The 14,145-nt window shown below is 45.4% G+C and overlaps 1 protein-coding gene across 1 annotated transcript in view; it reads left to right on the top strand.

Annotated features, from left to right (window-relative positions):
• The window catches only part of ASXL1 (ASXL transcriptional regulator 1), a 42,649-nt gene that overhangs the window by 14,778 nt on the left and 13,726 nt on the right, over nucleotides 1-14,145 (top strand). Inside the window, exons 2-6 of the mRNA XM_056844935.1 lie at nucleotides 1,809-1,891; nucleotides 5,831-5,833; nucleotides 10,051-10,159; nucleotides 11,688-11,802; nucleotides 13,743-13,840. Coding sequence (XP_056700913.1) covers nucleotides 1,809-1,891; nucleotides 5,831-5,833; nucleotides 10,051-10,159; nucleotides 11,688-11,802; nucleotides 13,743-13,840 — 408 coding nt within the window. The remainder of the gene's footprint in view (nucleotides 1-1,808; nucleotides 1,892-5,830; nucleotides 5,834-10,050; nucleotides 10,160-11,687; nucleotides 11,803-13,742; nucleotides 13,841-14,145) is intronic.

Genomic DNA, 14,145 nt, shown 5'->3' on the forward strand with positions numbered 1-14,145 from the left:
ATAATTGGTATCTTTTTTTTTTCTTGACTTAACAAGCAAGAGCTCGAACATTTAACAGAGCAGTTTTATTCTTCCTTGGTCTGGCATGGAAGTCGGAGTAACATCTGGCTGTACTTATTGTCTACCTTCAACCTCTTGAGTTTGGAGCAGGGCAATAAGAATAGAAAACAGTCGTTCTGAGGGAGAGCTTTGCCAAGGGTATTGTGAACATGAAGGTAAACACATTTTGGGTTTTCCATTTTAGCTGTCCCTGCAAAAAAGGGTGGGAATTTTGGAGTGAATAGAAGCCCTGCTCTCTCCCTATCCCAGTGGCCTTGCCTACTCTCCACTTACGTAAATAGATCTGAACTCGGAACATTCTGCCTGCAAGACGGGAGTGGATTGCCTCACGCCTCCTTACCAGGACCCCACTCCTGTGATGAGGACACGGGTTTCGCGTGTATTTGCCAAGTGGTATTTGGTGCTTTGAAAATAATGTGAAGCGATGGTATCACTTTGCCCTGGTTAGCCCTCCTCTAGAGTACTGTGTTCAGTTTTGGCCACCGCAATTTAAGAAGGATGTAGACAAGCTGGAGCGTGTCCAGAGGAGGACAACAAAAATGGTGAGGGGTCTGGAGGAGCCCATGTCCTATGAGGAAAGGTTGAAGGAGCTGGGTATGTTTAGCATGGAGAGGAGAAGACTGAGAGGGGATATGATAACCATCTTCAAGTACTTGAAGGGCTGTCATATAGAGGATGGTGCAGAGTTGTTTTCTGCTGGTTTTCTGGGTTGAAATTAAATCTGCTGGTTTTCTGGGTTGAAATTAAATCAAAAGAGTTTTTGGCTAAACATTAGGAAGAACTTTCTAACAGAGCGGTTCTTCAGTGGAACAGGTTTCCTCGGGAGGTGGTAAGCTCTCCTTCCCTGTAGGTTTTTAAGCAGAAGCTAGATGGCCATCTGTCAGCAATGCTGATTCTATTACCTTAGGCAGATCATGAGAGGGAGGGCATCTTGGGCATCTTCTGGGCATGGAGTAGGGGTCACTGGGAGTTTGGGGGGGAGGTAGTTGTGACTTTCCTGCATTGTGCAGAGGGCTGGACTAAATGACCCTGGTGGTCCCTTCCAACTCTTATGATTCTATAAGAGAGCTCTGCTCCAAAGAGAGGCTGGGTTTTTTTACTGTTTTTTGTTGTTGTTGTTGCTGTTCCAGTAGAAGATATTGACAGTTATATACTGAAAGACGATTTATGGTTTTCGGGTGCACTGCTTTGCCCAATGTACCACCAGCCACAGTTTTAGTTAAGCAATGAATAAAAGAGCAATCCAACCCGCTCCTATAATTTCAGATCGGAAGAGGCATGTATTTGTGACTGGTGGGCTGTCTGGTATGAGAGCAAGGCGTAGAGCCAGATTCTTGCCTTGTAGTGTCTTCTTGTATTTTGTGGGTTTAGGTTGATAAGTAGATTAGGCCTTCCGAGAGTAAGCGAATGGAAGCCTGGGAGAGGGCCTTCTCAGTCATGGCTCCAAAGCTCTGGAACTCTCTCCCTAGGGAGATTTGTCTGTCCCCTTCTCTTGCCATCTTGCTCCAGTGGGTGAAGACTTTTTTTTGTTTCATTTGGCGTTCTCTTAATGATCCCTCCTTCCCAACCAGTGTTTTAATTGCTGTTTTATGACGTGTGTTTTAGGTGGGTTGATTTTATGTTTTAAAAATGTGATTTTGTCGTGTATTGAATTATTAGCCTCCGTATAAGGGCAGAGAGGCAGGATACAAATTATCTCATAAGAATAATAAATATACTAAGCCTGGGATATTTTTTTCTCATTTTAGGTGCTGGAAAACTATTCGGATGGACCTATGACCCCAAAACAGATCCTGCAGGTCATAGAATCTGAGGGCCTAAAGGAAATGAGGTTGGTATTGATCTTCCTGTCTCATTCAAAGTGTGTAGGGAGAGTGGAAAGTGGGTTGAAGTTGATTTCTGGGTTTTCTCTATTGCAGCGGTTCTCAAACTTGTGCTCCACAGAGCACTTGGTGCTCTGCGAAACATCTCCTAGTGCTCCATGAAGATATCGGAAAGAAAAATACTACTGTCATTCGGTTTAGTATATAGGTGCTGGTGAAAATTAGTGCTCCATGATGAATTTCTCTCCTGAAAAGTGCTCCAATGACTCAAGAGGTTTGGGAACCACTGCTCTATTGGAAACCTCCTTTTTCTTGTTCAGTTTAAAGATGTAGCATTATGTGGTCCTTCGGTTATAGCTGGAGGATTTCCTGCTCCTCCTGGGCAGAATGATGCCTTCAGTTAGTGTCACTGTGTTTTGTTTTGCTTTTTAAAAATATGCTGATCACCAGCTGGAGGCCTGCTTGTGTGCGTGTGCACATCTAGGGAGTTCTTGCTGTGGTGATTCCCTATGACCGGTATGCAGAATTTGCTTAAGCGTTATGCCTTCTTACAGCATCTGCTGCTGTAAGTACCTCAACATGAGAAGCAGCGGCGCTTAACAAGAGTAAGCGTCATGCTTAAAATTGCGTGACTGGATGCCCTGCTGTAGAAAAACATTTCCTAGATCAAATGACCATTGCTCTTTGCCTTCAGTGTGTTAAGCTTTTTCTTGCAAGAGTGTTGCATAGCCGCCCCCACATTAGCTCCCAAGCTTGTATTGCTATGAGGATAGGGAGGCAAGGAGCAGGTCTCAGCACCTACATTCTGTAGTATGAATGATACAGTGGCATTCGAGCTGCTAATTTTACAGATGTGAGTGTGGAGCTATCCCATAGGAACGTAAGAAAGGCCATCTGGATCAGACCAAGGCCCATCAAGTCCAGCAGTGTGTTCACGCACACAACCAGGGGCCTCTAGGAAGCCCACAAACAAGGCGACTGCAGCAGCATTTATCCTGCCTGTGTTCCATAGCACCTAATATAATAGGCATGCTCATCTGATCCTGGAGAGAATAGGGATGCATCATGGCCAGTATTCATAAGAACATAAGAAAAACCCTGCTGTATCAGACCAAGGTCCATCAAGTCCAGCAGTCTGTTCACACACTGGCCAACCAGGTGCCTCTAGGAAGCCCACAAGTAAGACGACTGCAGCAGCAGCATCCTGCCTGTGTTCCACAGCACCTCATATAATAGGCATGCTCCTCTGATACTAGAAAGAATAGGTATGCATCATGGCTAGTATCCATTTGGACTAGTAGCCATGAACTCTACTCCATAAACATGTCCACTCCCCTTTAAAAGCCTTCCAAGTTGGCAGCCACCACCACATCCTGGGGCAGGGAGTTCCACAATTTAACTATGCATTGTGTGAAGAAAATACTTCCTTTTATCTGTCTTGAATCTCTCGCCCTCCAGCTTCAGCACGTGACTGCATGTTCTAATATTATGAGAGAGGGAGAAAAGCTTCTCCCTGTCCACTCTCACCATACCATGCATAATTTTATAGACCTCTATCATGTCTCCCCTTAACCACCTTCTTTCCAAGATAAACAGCCTGGTAAGCATCTGTCCCACACATGAAGCAGAAGCTCTCCTCCTCTCCCTTCAGTTTTCCTTGCAATACAGATGAATTGAAGGAGTCCCCCACTTGGGATGAGGTACAAGTCTCCAGGCCTTCCCTTTTTCAGACTTTTCTGGCATGTGCAGAGGACAAGGGGAAGGAGCCAGTTCTTATATCGAGCTTCACCCCACTCTTTGGAAGACGCAGTTCCTGCATCTCACTGTTTCCATCATTCTTACACTTCATAGTAGGTGATGGTTGCTTCCTGCCAGACTGGGGGCATGTTCGGAATCACCAGGAGAGATCCAGCATGGTATAGTGGTTTGGAGCGGTGGACTCTGATCTGGGTTCGATTCCCCACTCCTCCACATGAGTGGCAGAGGCTAATCTGGTGAACTGGGTTTGTTTCCCCACTCCTGCACATGAAGCCAGCTGTTTGACTTTGGGCTAGTCACAGCTCTCTGAGCCCCACCTACCTCACAGGGTGTCTGTTGTGGGGAGGGGAAGGGAAGGTGATTGTAAGCCGGTTTGATTCTTCCTTAAGTGGTAGAGAAAGTCGGCATATAAGAACCATCTGTTCTTCTTTATCCAAAGCATTGCGCGAAATGACCCCTGAGTTCTTTGTGGAAACTGGAGGGACTGCGGGGGGTGGGGGTGGGACCAACCAGTGGTGACCAAGCAAAGCCAAAATGTGGTGGATCCTTGTAGTGAAGTGGAGTCTTTTTTCCATCTGGAATCTTTGTGACTGTTACAGATAAACCATCTTTGCCAAATGTTCCTGAGGGGTAGATGTGTCAGTCAGCAAAATTGCATCGTAGTCCAGCAGCACCTTAAAAATGAACGAAATTTCAGTGTGAGATTTAGCAAGTCAGGATTCACTTCCTCAGATGCAAAGAAGAGCACATCCATCAAGATTGGTCAAATGCTCAGAAGAACGGGAGCGGGAGAGGTACTACAGAGAGGCTGGTGTAAAACAAGGCCCGATCAAGAGAGAGATCAGTTCCCCTAGGTCATTTATGCATGGGAGTTTTACCTGAGGTTCGTTGCTGGCTGGACCCACACCTTCCTGTTGGGAATCTATTCGCACCAGCAGTCTCCAAGCTGATGAAAGGTCTCCAAGCTCAAATCAGGAAGTATTTGAATCCCCGTCCCTTGAAATGCTTTGTAATGGGCTTCCCGTATATACCCGTGTATAAGCCGACCCGCGTATAAGCCAAGGTGCCTAATTTCTCCCCAAAAATGGGGGGAAATCAGGCACCCGCGTATAAGCCGAGGGTCGGCTTATAACCCCTCCCCCCCCGCAGGCTTACCTGGGCTCCCAGCAGCAAGCGGCGGCCTGGCGGCGGCACAACCGGGCGAGGGCCGGGGCAGCCTCCCTGGAGCTGCAGAAGGCCGCCCCAGGCCGCCCTCGGCCGCGAGCAGCGGCGGCGAGGCCGGGCGAGGGCCGGGGCAGCCGCCCCAGGCCGCGAGCAGTGGCGGCGCGGCCGGGCGAGGGCCGGGGCAGCCGCCCTCGGCCCCGAGCAGCGGCGGCGCGGCCGGGCGAGGGCCGGGGCAACCGCCCCAGGCCGCCCTCAGCCGCTAGCAGCGGCAGCGAGGCCGGGCGAGGGCCGGGGCAGCCGCCTCAGGCCGCCCCAGGCCGCTAGCTAATCTGGTGATTTCCCCACTCCTCCACATGAAGCCAGCTGGGTGACCTTGAGCTAATCACATCTCTATTAGAGCTCTCTCAGCCTCACCTACCTCACAGGTTGTCTGTTGTGGGGAGGGAAAGTGATTGTAAGCCGGTTTGATTCTTCCTTAAGTGGTTGAGAAAGTCGACATATAAAAACCAACTCTTCAATATATGTGAAACGTGTGCCCTTCAAAATTACAACTGTGTTTTCAACTTCATTGAATTATATTACTCTTTGTTTACCACCTGTTGTCAAGGGCTGGGGGTTGGAGAGCATTGATTTAAAATTCTTTGAATAATACTTCATGCAAAAAAAAGTTCATCATACATCCCTGCATGTGTAACTGGGGCAAGTACCCGAACATGGGAAACAAAAGAGTAGAAGACCTAAATAGGTGTTTTTAATTTAGTGCAGAGAATTATTCACAGCTCCCGCCGAGCAGTTTAATTTGTGCTGAAGGCAACGTGTCCATGCCTGGCTGTCCCCCCCTCCCACCCATCGCTCTCCTTCATCATGTCTTTGTCTCAAACAGCTTCTCTGCTGCCACTTGAGGTGTGAACGCTTTTGTGTTTATGTTTTGAGTTAATTCCACTCTGTTTTCCCCATTTCTTTCCATGGACTCCTTCTCTTCCCCATGTCACCGGCCTCACTGTGGGATCGCTGCCTACCTGCAGAAGGTAAATGAACTTAGCCTCGGCAAAAAGCTGCCTCCGGGACGTAAACAAAAGGGTCTCCTTGGCCTGTCTGTGTCAGGGTCTGTCTGGGGGAGGGGGGTTATGTTTCAGGGTGTGTGTGTTTTTTTTTTTCAAATTAAGAGCTTGTGAGTACTCATTGTCCTACAGAGTCTTCAGAAATAGTAGTAAGCCTTCTGTGTCACTGGGATACTTTCCCTCTCTGCAAGCATCTCTCTCCAAACTAATAGTTTCATCAGAGAGAGAAAGTTCTCTTTGTCGTACTATGCAGTTTCTCTAATTTTTATTCTGTGGAAGGGTGTTCCAAAGACTACATTCCCTGCACTGGTACCAAGTTTGACAAGGTGAGGCAGGACACTGTGTCTGAGATTTAGCATTCCCAACTCTCATTTTCTCCTGGCCCACATTAACCCTAGGTAGCTGATTCCACTGTTGAACAACTCTTACTGTGAAAAACGTTTTCCTAATATCCAGCCAGTACCTTTCCGCCCGCAATTTAAACCCATATTTGCGAGTCCTATCCTCTGCTGCCAACAGGAACAGCTCCCTGCCCTCCTCTAAGTGACAGCCCTTCAAATACTTCAAGAGAGCAATCATGTCCCCCCTCAACCTCCTCTTCTCCAGACTGAACATTCCCAACTCCCTCAGCCTTTCCTCGTAGGGGTGGATCTCCAGGCCCCTGATCATCCTGGTCGCTCTCCTCTGCACCCACTCGATTCCACATCCTTTTTGAAGTGAGGCCTCCAGAACTGCACACAGGACTCCAGGTGCAGCCTGACCAATGCAGTGTACAGCGGAACGATGATATCTTGCAATTTGGATGTTACGCCTCTGTTGATGCACCAGCACTTCATTGACCGCCAGTTTGTTTCCGAGTTCAGGTCAAAGTGCTGGTCATTATCTGTAAAGCCCTTCACAGGCTGGGGCTCACCTACTTGAATAAGGGTGTTTGCCATAAGCCAGTGTTTTTCATGGTGATGTGTTGTTTTACCTTTTGTAGTAACTTTTTTATTTTGGTAGCATTTCTGGTTCTAGTTTTATTATATCCCACTTTGGACCACATTTTATTTGGGAGAGAAGCAGACTAAAATATTAAAATAAATAAAAAAAAATGTTCTTTCATAACCCCCCCCCCCAAAAAAAAAACCTGTGTGTGGAAAATTGGCCACTCAAGGAGAGGACTGTGCAAGAACTTTTGTTCTTGCAAGAACTTTTGTTCCTGACATTCTAGCTTCCTGTGGAGGGAATCTTGTTTTTCATGGAGGAGAAATTCATTGTGCAAGTCCACGCCTTTAGCCTGGCGTGGTGGACTCCAGGCAGGGGTTCACCTATTTCAGGGAGAACTAGGCCCAAGTCCAGCAGGGTGCCGGAGAGCAGCTAATGGCCATCTTTCTCTCCCTGCTGTCTAGAAGCAGTGGAAGGAAGAATGGGAGCGGGATTGCGCTAATGGTATCTTCCACTCAGTTTCTCCCTGTCATCTGTGGGGAGAAACCTGATAACAGAGTGCAGGAGGGCTAGGTTATGTTCCTGACAGTGCACTGTATTAAAATAAAACAAAAACAAAAAAATCAACTTGTCATATTTGACATAAGGCTAATTGGTTTGCAGCTGATGGTCTAATTTTGCTTGGCGGAAGCTTTGACTGGGCTTTTGTTCTCGAAGTTCAGCCTTGCAGATTGATCTTGCCGCATATTATTGGGGGGGCGGGGTATCTTGTGACTCCGTTCTGCTGGCATATGGAGCTGGTTCCGCTGGCAAGACAGAATTGTGGGATACTCACAGATAGACACTTGCAGAGCTCCAGTTACGGAAATAAGAAAACGGTAGAATAACATACTCTGCTGGTTGCCTGTGAGCGCTTAATAGTTGGGTGCCTTATTTCTTTGGGGCTTAATTGTATTCAAACTGAGAGGCTTTAGGGACACCGACCAGCATGGATATTGATGTACCTCCTGAAACACAAGTGTGTGTTTGTGTGCGCGTGCATCCGTGCATCACTTCTGCAAGTGACTTCCCTGGGGGGCACCAAGTTCTGTGGTTTGCAATCTCTCTTCTGCATTCCATTTAATCTTGGTGTGGGGAGTGTCCCAGGACCGGTAGAAGAGGGAGCTGGAGTTTTCCCCTCCGTTTCTAACGAGTGTCTTGAATTACCTTGGAGGCAAAGGAATTTTACAAAACAAATGTAGCACATAAATTGTATGGGAGGAGAAAACAGGAGTGGTTCCAGGTTTGCTTCCTTTCGGACAAGTTGAAACTCAAAAAACATCTTGACGGTTTTATTTCCGAGAATGAAAATCTGGCCTTAGAACAGCTTTCAGTTCTGTTTTTATTAATTGCGGCGGCCTCTGCAATTGTGTAAAAACACCCAAAAAAGGGAAGAAAGTCAGACACCAGAAGAAAGAGCGTGTTTGTGAAGCACAGCTAACTTTCAGTTCACACATCAGTACAATGCCCAGGTACAAAATGCGTAACCTCTTGATTTTTGAAATAAACAGCCATTTGATAATCCGCTTTCAGGTATCAGTTAATATCACCTTTAGAAATTCTTCCAAAAACTGAAACAAAACGTTGAAATGGCACATTTAGCAGATACAGCCTTAATACTGATTGTGAAGAAGTGGTCATTTGCTGTTATAAGTGACTAAGGTTTTTAGATCTTGTATTTCACTGAAAAATACTTCATCTAATTTAACCAGCAAATGATACAAACTTTGAATTAAAAAATCATTTTTATTGTAGATACTTCAGTATAAAAATGAAAAAGTAAAATATAAAAACACAAAAATATATGAGAGTTGGTTACATGAAAAAATCTAATATATTCTAGCAAAATAGTACAGATCTGGGAACAGGTACACAATGAAAAAATTCAAAGTTACATACCTATCAAAGAGTCATGTTGGGGAGCCTTACCCAGACAGCCTAACAGCATACAAGCATATCTGGGAAGAATCTCCAACCTTTCACAATTTTAAGCCCCTTTATGTACCCTTTCAGAGGTCATCTGTTATGAGAACTAATGAGAATAGGTTTGAGAATGAGCAAGAAAGTGTTACAAAATTCTTGCCAAATTCCCAGACATCAAAAGACATCACTTGTATCAATAAGACAAAACTTCCTTAATCAAACATCTTTTCCAAACTTTGGTCTCATGTCAGACAAACAGATGACATAGGAATAACACCCAAGCACATTTCCTTTCTCAAAATAAATTCTCAATTTTCACACTTTCATCTTCAAGGATTACTAACCACAAAAGACAAATAAAGCTGTTATTACATTTTGACTTGAAAGCAAGGAAAAACCACGAAGACAAAATAGGTCATTATCATAATAGTCTTGAAAACTAGGGAAAATACTTCAGAAACCATGAAAATAGATAGAGTTGTCTTGAGAAAATACTTCTAAAAGCAGCCCTCCAAACAAGTAAACTACACAGAGATTTATTTATTTATTTGTTTGTTTATTTGTTTATTTAAATAAATTTCTACCTTGTGGAACTCAAGTTAGCTGACTATGTAAATACAACAACCATATGTTAAAAAACCACATTTTTTTTTAAGGCCATCAAGTCACAGCTGACATGGCTACCCAATAGGATTTTCAAGGCAAGAGACATTCAGAGGTGGTTTGCCATTGTGTGCCTCTGCATCCTGGCCCCTGGTATTCCTTGGAGGTCTCCCACCCAAGTCCTAACCAGGGTCAGAGCTGAGAGTGTGTGACTGGCCCAAGGTCACCCAGCAAGCTTCCATGGCCTCAGTGGGGATTTTTAAAACACACACAAGACCATAATTTAAAATCTCAGGATGCCGTCCTAAATAAAGCTGTCTTCTGCTGCCTCCTGGAGATGGACAGTGAGGGGGGCCAGTCACACCTCCCTGGGGAGGATACATAATCGGTACAGGGCATCCAGAGCCTGGGCAGAAGGACTCCCAGAAGAGAATAGCCAGGGCAGAATCAGCTCCCTGTAGGATTTGAGCCCAGCATCTCCTCTTTGGGGGACAGGTTTAGGTTGGTAATAATCATTTTCAGTTGGGAAGCTGATGCAGAGGACGTGATAGCTGTGTCATCAAATAGGCCTGAAAGCGTCTTAGCAATATTGTTTTCACAAGCGCCGGCAGTGCATTAGGTTGGCGTAGCCAGAGTACCTGAGCTCGCCCTCACAGCAGCCTTTGACTGAGCTGCGTTTTCTTTCTCTTCAGCGGTACCTCCCCACTGGCCTGCTTGAACGCCATGCTCCACTCAAACTCCAGGAGCTGTGACGGGCTTTTCTACAAGCTCCCCGGGCGCATTAGCCTGTTCAGCCTGAAGGTAAGAATAGGTTTCCCTTCCTCCAGTCCAGGGACTCTGTGACCGTTCAGCTGGCTGGTGAATATTGTATGAGCTCAACTTCCAGCACACGAGAGCGGTCCATACACAAGAGGGCTGTAGAATTTCATTCAGTCTTTGGGTCTGTGAGCTAAGTGCAGTGAATTTGCCCAACTCCACGTTCAGTCAGGTTTTCCTTTCTCTTGTCCTTGTAGAATATTTGTTCATTGTTCCAAGTGTCAGAGCAGGAAGACTGCGTAAGAGGGTGCTTGTGAGCCAGCATGGTATAGTGGTTAAGAGTGGTGAACTGTAATCTGGAGGACCAGGTTTGATTCCCCACTCCTCCACATAAGCGGCGGACATTAATCTGGTGAAATGGGTTGGTTTCTCCACTCCTACACATGAAGCCAGCTGGGTGACCTTGGGCTAGTCACATCTCTCTTAGAGCTCTCTCAGCCCCACCTACCTCACAGGATGTGGGGAGGGGGAGGGAAGGTGATTGTAAGAAGGTTTGATTCTTCCTTAAGTGGTAGAGAAAGTTGGCATATAAAAACCAACTCTTCTTCCTGCTCTTCTTCTTCCTCCTCTTCCTCTTTTTCTTCCTCTTCTTCGACTTCCTCCTCTTCTACCTCTTGTTCCTCTTCCTCCTCCTCCCCCCTAGAGCAGCTAGTGGCCTCACTAACCCTAGTCCAGCGGTCCCCAACCGTCTTCAGCTCTGGGGACATTTGAAATTCTGACACGAGGTGTGGCCGCAACCACAAAATGGCTGACAAAGGAGGCGGGGCCAACCACAAAATGTCAGGGGAATGAGGTTATGCATAACTTTCGTAGTAAGCCTTCAAATTTTTGGCAAAAGCTGTGTTTAACAGGAGGCCTTTTTAAATGAACAATTTTTTTAAAAAAATCTGCACAGCCAGTCAGATCTTCGGTGGCCAACCAGAAGCCCCGGTGGGCAAAAGTCCCTCCAGGGCCTGCCCAGTTTTTAAGAACACTTGGCAGGTGCTAGGAGAAGTGTCAGTGGGTGCCACGTTGGGGTATCCCTGCCCTGGTCACTAACTCCTGGGTCCCCTTTGAACATAAGAAAGACCCTGCTGGATCAGACCCAGGCCCATCAAGTCCAGCAGTCTGTTCATATGCTCCTCTGATTCTTGAGATAATAGGGATCCATCATGACTAATATCCATAAGAAAGGCCCTGCTGGATCAGACCAAGGCCCATCAAGTCCAGCACTCTGTTCACACAGTGGCCAACCAGGTGCCTCCAGGAAGCCCACAAAAAAGATGACTGCAGGAGCATTGTCCTGCCTGCGTTCCATAGCACCTAATATATTCAGCACGCTCCTCTGATCCTGGAGAGAATAGGTATGTGTCATGACTAGTATCCATTTTGACTAGTAGCCATGAATACTCCTCCATGAACATGCCCACCCCCCTCTTAAAGCCTTCTAAGAACCCTCTGGTTCTTCAGTTGAACTGCGTTAGTCTCTGTGGTGTGCTAGTACATGAGAAAAGGCTCTGCTTGGCCCCTCTAGAAGGATGCCGTGCAGTGGTCTCGCAACCTGTCTGCCCCGGAAGGAGAAGAGCTGGATGATGCCGCCGAGAGCAGTGGCTCCAACGAAGCCAGCACTGTGAGCGGCGACAATGATGGTGAGTCTCCAGCCGCCCCGACCTTGGACCGCCTGTGGATCCTTTTTTTTATTTAAAAACTTTATTACATACATAAAAATTACATACAAACATAAAATTGGGGGAAAGAAAAAACACAAAGAAACAAAAAATATCAATCAAAATTGCATACCATTACAGATAAAAGTAATAATTATCTATCTTTTCTTACTTATATAAATAAAAATGTAAATGTTCGTTTGTTCAAAATCTTAAATCTCCGAAAGTTCTTCACCAATTGCTTTGAAATTTTGACACAACGTTGCATTCGAATACGCGCGTGTTTTTATATACCTATATTATATAGATGTCACACCTGTGACAGGTAAAAACATGCTTTTTTAAAAAAACAGCGCCATCTGTTGGACGTCAAAGCAACACTCACTATCTTCTTAGATGCACCAGGAGGAACTGGTAAAACGTTCCTAATTAGACTGATTCTGGCAGCAATTCGATCCCAAAATGATATAGCCTTAGCTCTTGCGTCGTCCGGAATAGCTGCGACATTGCTACCAGGTGGAAGAACTGCTCATTACGCTTTGAAACTGCCATTGAACATGCAATTCATTGAAACTCCCATGTGCAACATTTCCAAAGCATCCGGCATGGGAAAAATATTGCAGAAATGCAAACTTATTGTTTGGGTTGAATGCACAATGGCGCACAAGAAATCGCTCGAGGCTCTTGATCGATCATTGCAAGATTTGCGTGGAAACATCAGACCATTTGGGAACGCATTAATATTTCTTGCAGGAGATTTCAGGCAAACATTACCTGTAATTCCTCGATCGACACCAGCGGACAAAATAAATGCTTGCCTGAAATACTCTACTTTGTGGCGACACGTAAAGACGTTAAAATTAACTACAAATATGCGTGTCCAGCTGCAAAACGATCGATCAGCTGAGATATTCTCACATCAATTGCTGGAAATTGGGAACGTCCTGACCTCAGGACGAATTTATTGCCTTATAACTTCTGCAATTTAGTGACGTCAAAAGAAGAATTGGTTGAAAAAGTATTTCCCAATATTCAAACCAATTATAAGAATCACGATTGGCTGAGTGAACGAGCTGTTCTTGCGGCCAAGAACAAAGACGTCTACGAACTTAACAATATTATTCAGTCTCACATTCAAAGCGAGGCAGTCACATACAAGTCCGTCAACACTGTTGTGGAAGCAGATGAAGCGGTTAATTATCGAACAGAATTTTTGAATTCACTCGATCTGCCAGGGATGCCACCGCACGTACTGCAATTGAAAATCAGCGTGCCAATTATCATGTTGCCAAATATCAACCAGACAAAGCTTTGCAACGGCACGCGGCTTGCAGTAAAAAAATTCATGAGCAACGTCGTAGAAGCAACAATCTTGACAGGACCTTTCATAGGTGAAGATGACCTCATTCCTCGCATTCCTATGATTCCAACGGATATTCCATTTCAATTTAAGAGATTGCAGTTCCCAATTCGATTGGCGTTTGCAATCACCATCAACAAAGCTCAGGGCCAGGGTACAGCTAGTAACAATAATAAAAGATAAAAAAAACTCAGCTATACATATTAAAGTCAGCAAAAACGTTACTCGCTTTCCTCGCCACGTTCCATTTTTTTTTTTAATTTTTCCATTCTGGATATTATTGGGATCCAGACAGCATCTAGATCTTCCATATCTTTATCATTTTTATAATAAGTCAGCTTAATTAGTACATACATTTGTTTAACCTTATCAATCCAATTGTTTATATCTGGGAATTTGTTTCCTTTCCAATATCTTGCAAAGTTAATTCTAGCTGTTGTTAACATATGAAGGAATACGTCTTGTAAATCTTTTTGTATATCTGGTATATAATTTAGTAAAATGGTCTCCGGACTGCTTGTGGATTCTGTGGATGTTGATAGGGTGGTTTTCCCCTTTGCAGTGTCTCTAGATGAAACCTCCTCAAACGCCTCTTGTTCCACAGAGCCTCAGAGCAAAAGCATGCCCGCTCTTCGGGAGAGCCACAGAGTGGCTTCACAGGTAAGGACTTCTCGGGCGCTGCACGGGGACTGGTGTGGGGGAAATGAGGCCCGGTAGGGTGGCAACATCAGGCTCACCCACCTTCCACGTGAGGTGCTTCCGTGGTGTGTACACTCAAGCGAGAGGAGAACTGAGTCCTAAGTGACTTACAAGGGGAAAGTGTGGTGTTTGATGTGGGTCCCGGGCAGAGCTGAGAACAATGGATCATTAAAAAATCTGTCTGATAAGGCTTGTTTTCCCAACTGCAAAAGCATACAGTAGTACCTCTTATATAAAAAAAAAACTATTAAATACAATTGTGGATT

This window comes from Euleptes europaea, chromosome 2 (genome assembly GCF_029931775.1).
Source record: "Euleptes europaea isolate rEulEur1 chromosome 2, rEulEur1.hap1, whole genome shotgun sequence".
NCBI classification, from domain to species: domain Eukaryota; kingdom Metazoa; phylum Chordata; class Lepidosauria; order Squamata; family Sphaerodactylidae; genus Euleptes; species Euleptes europaea.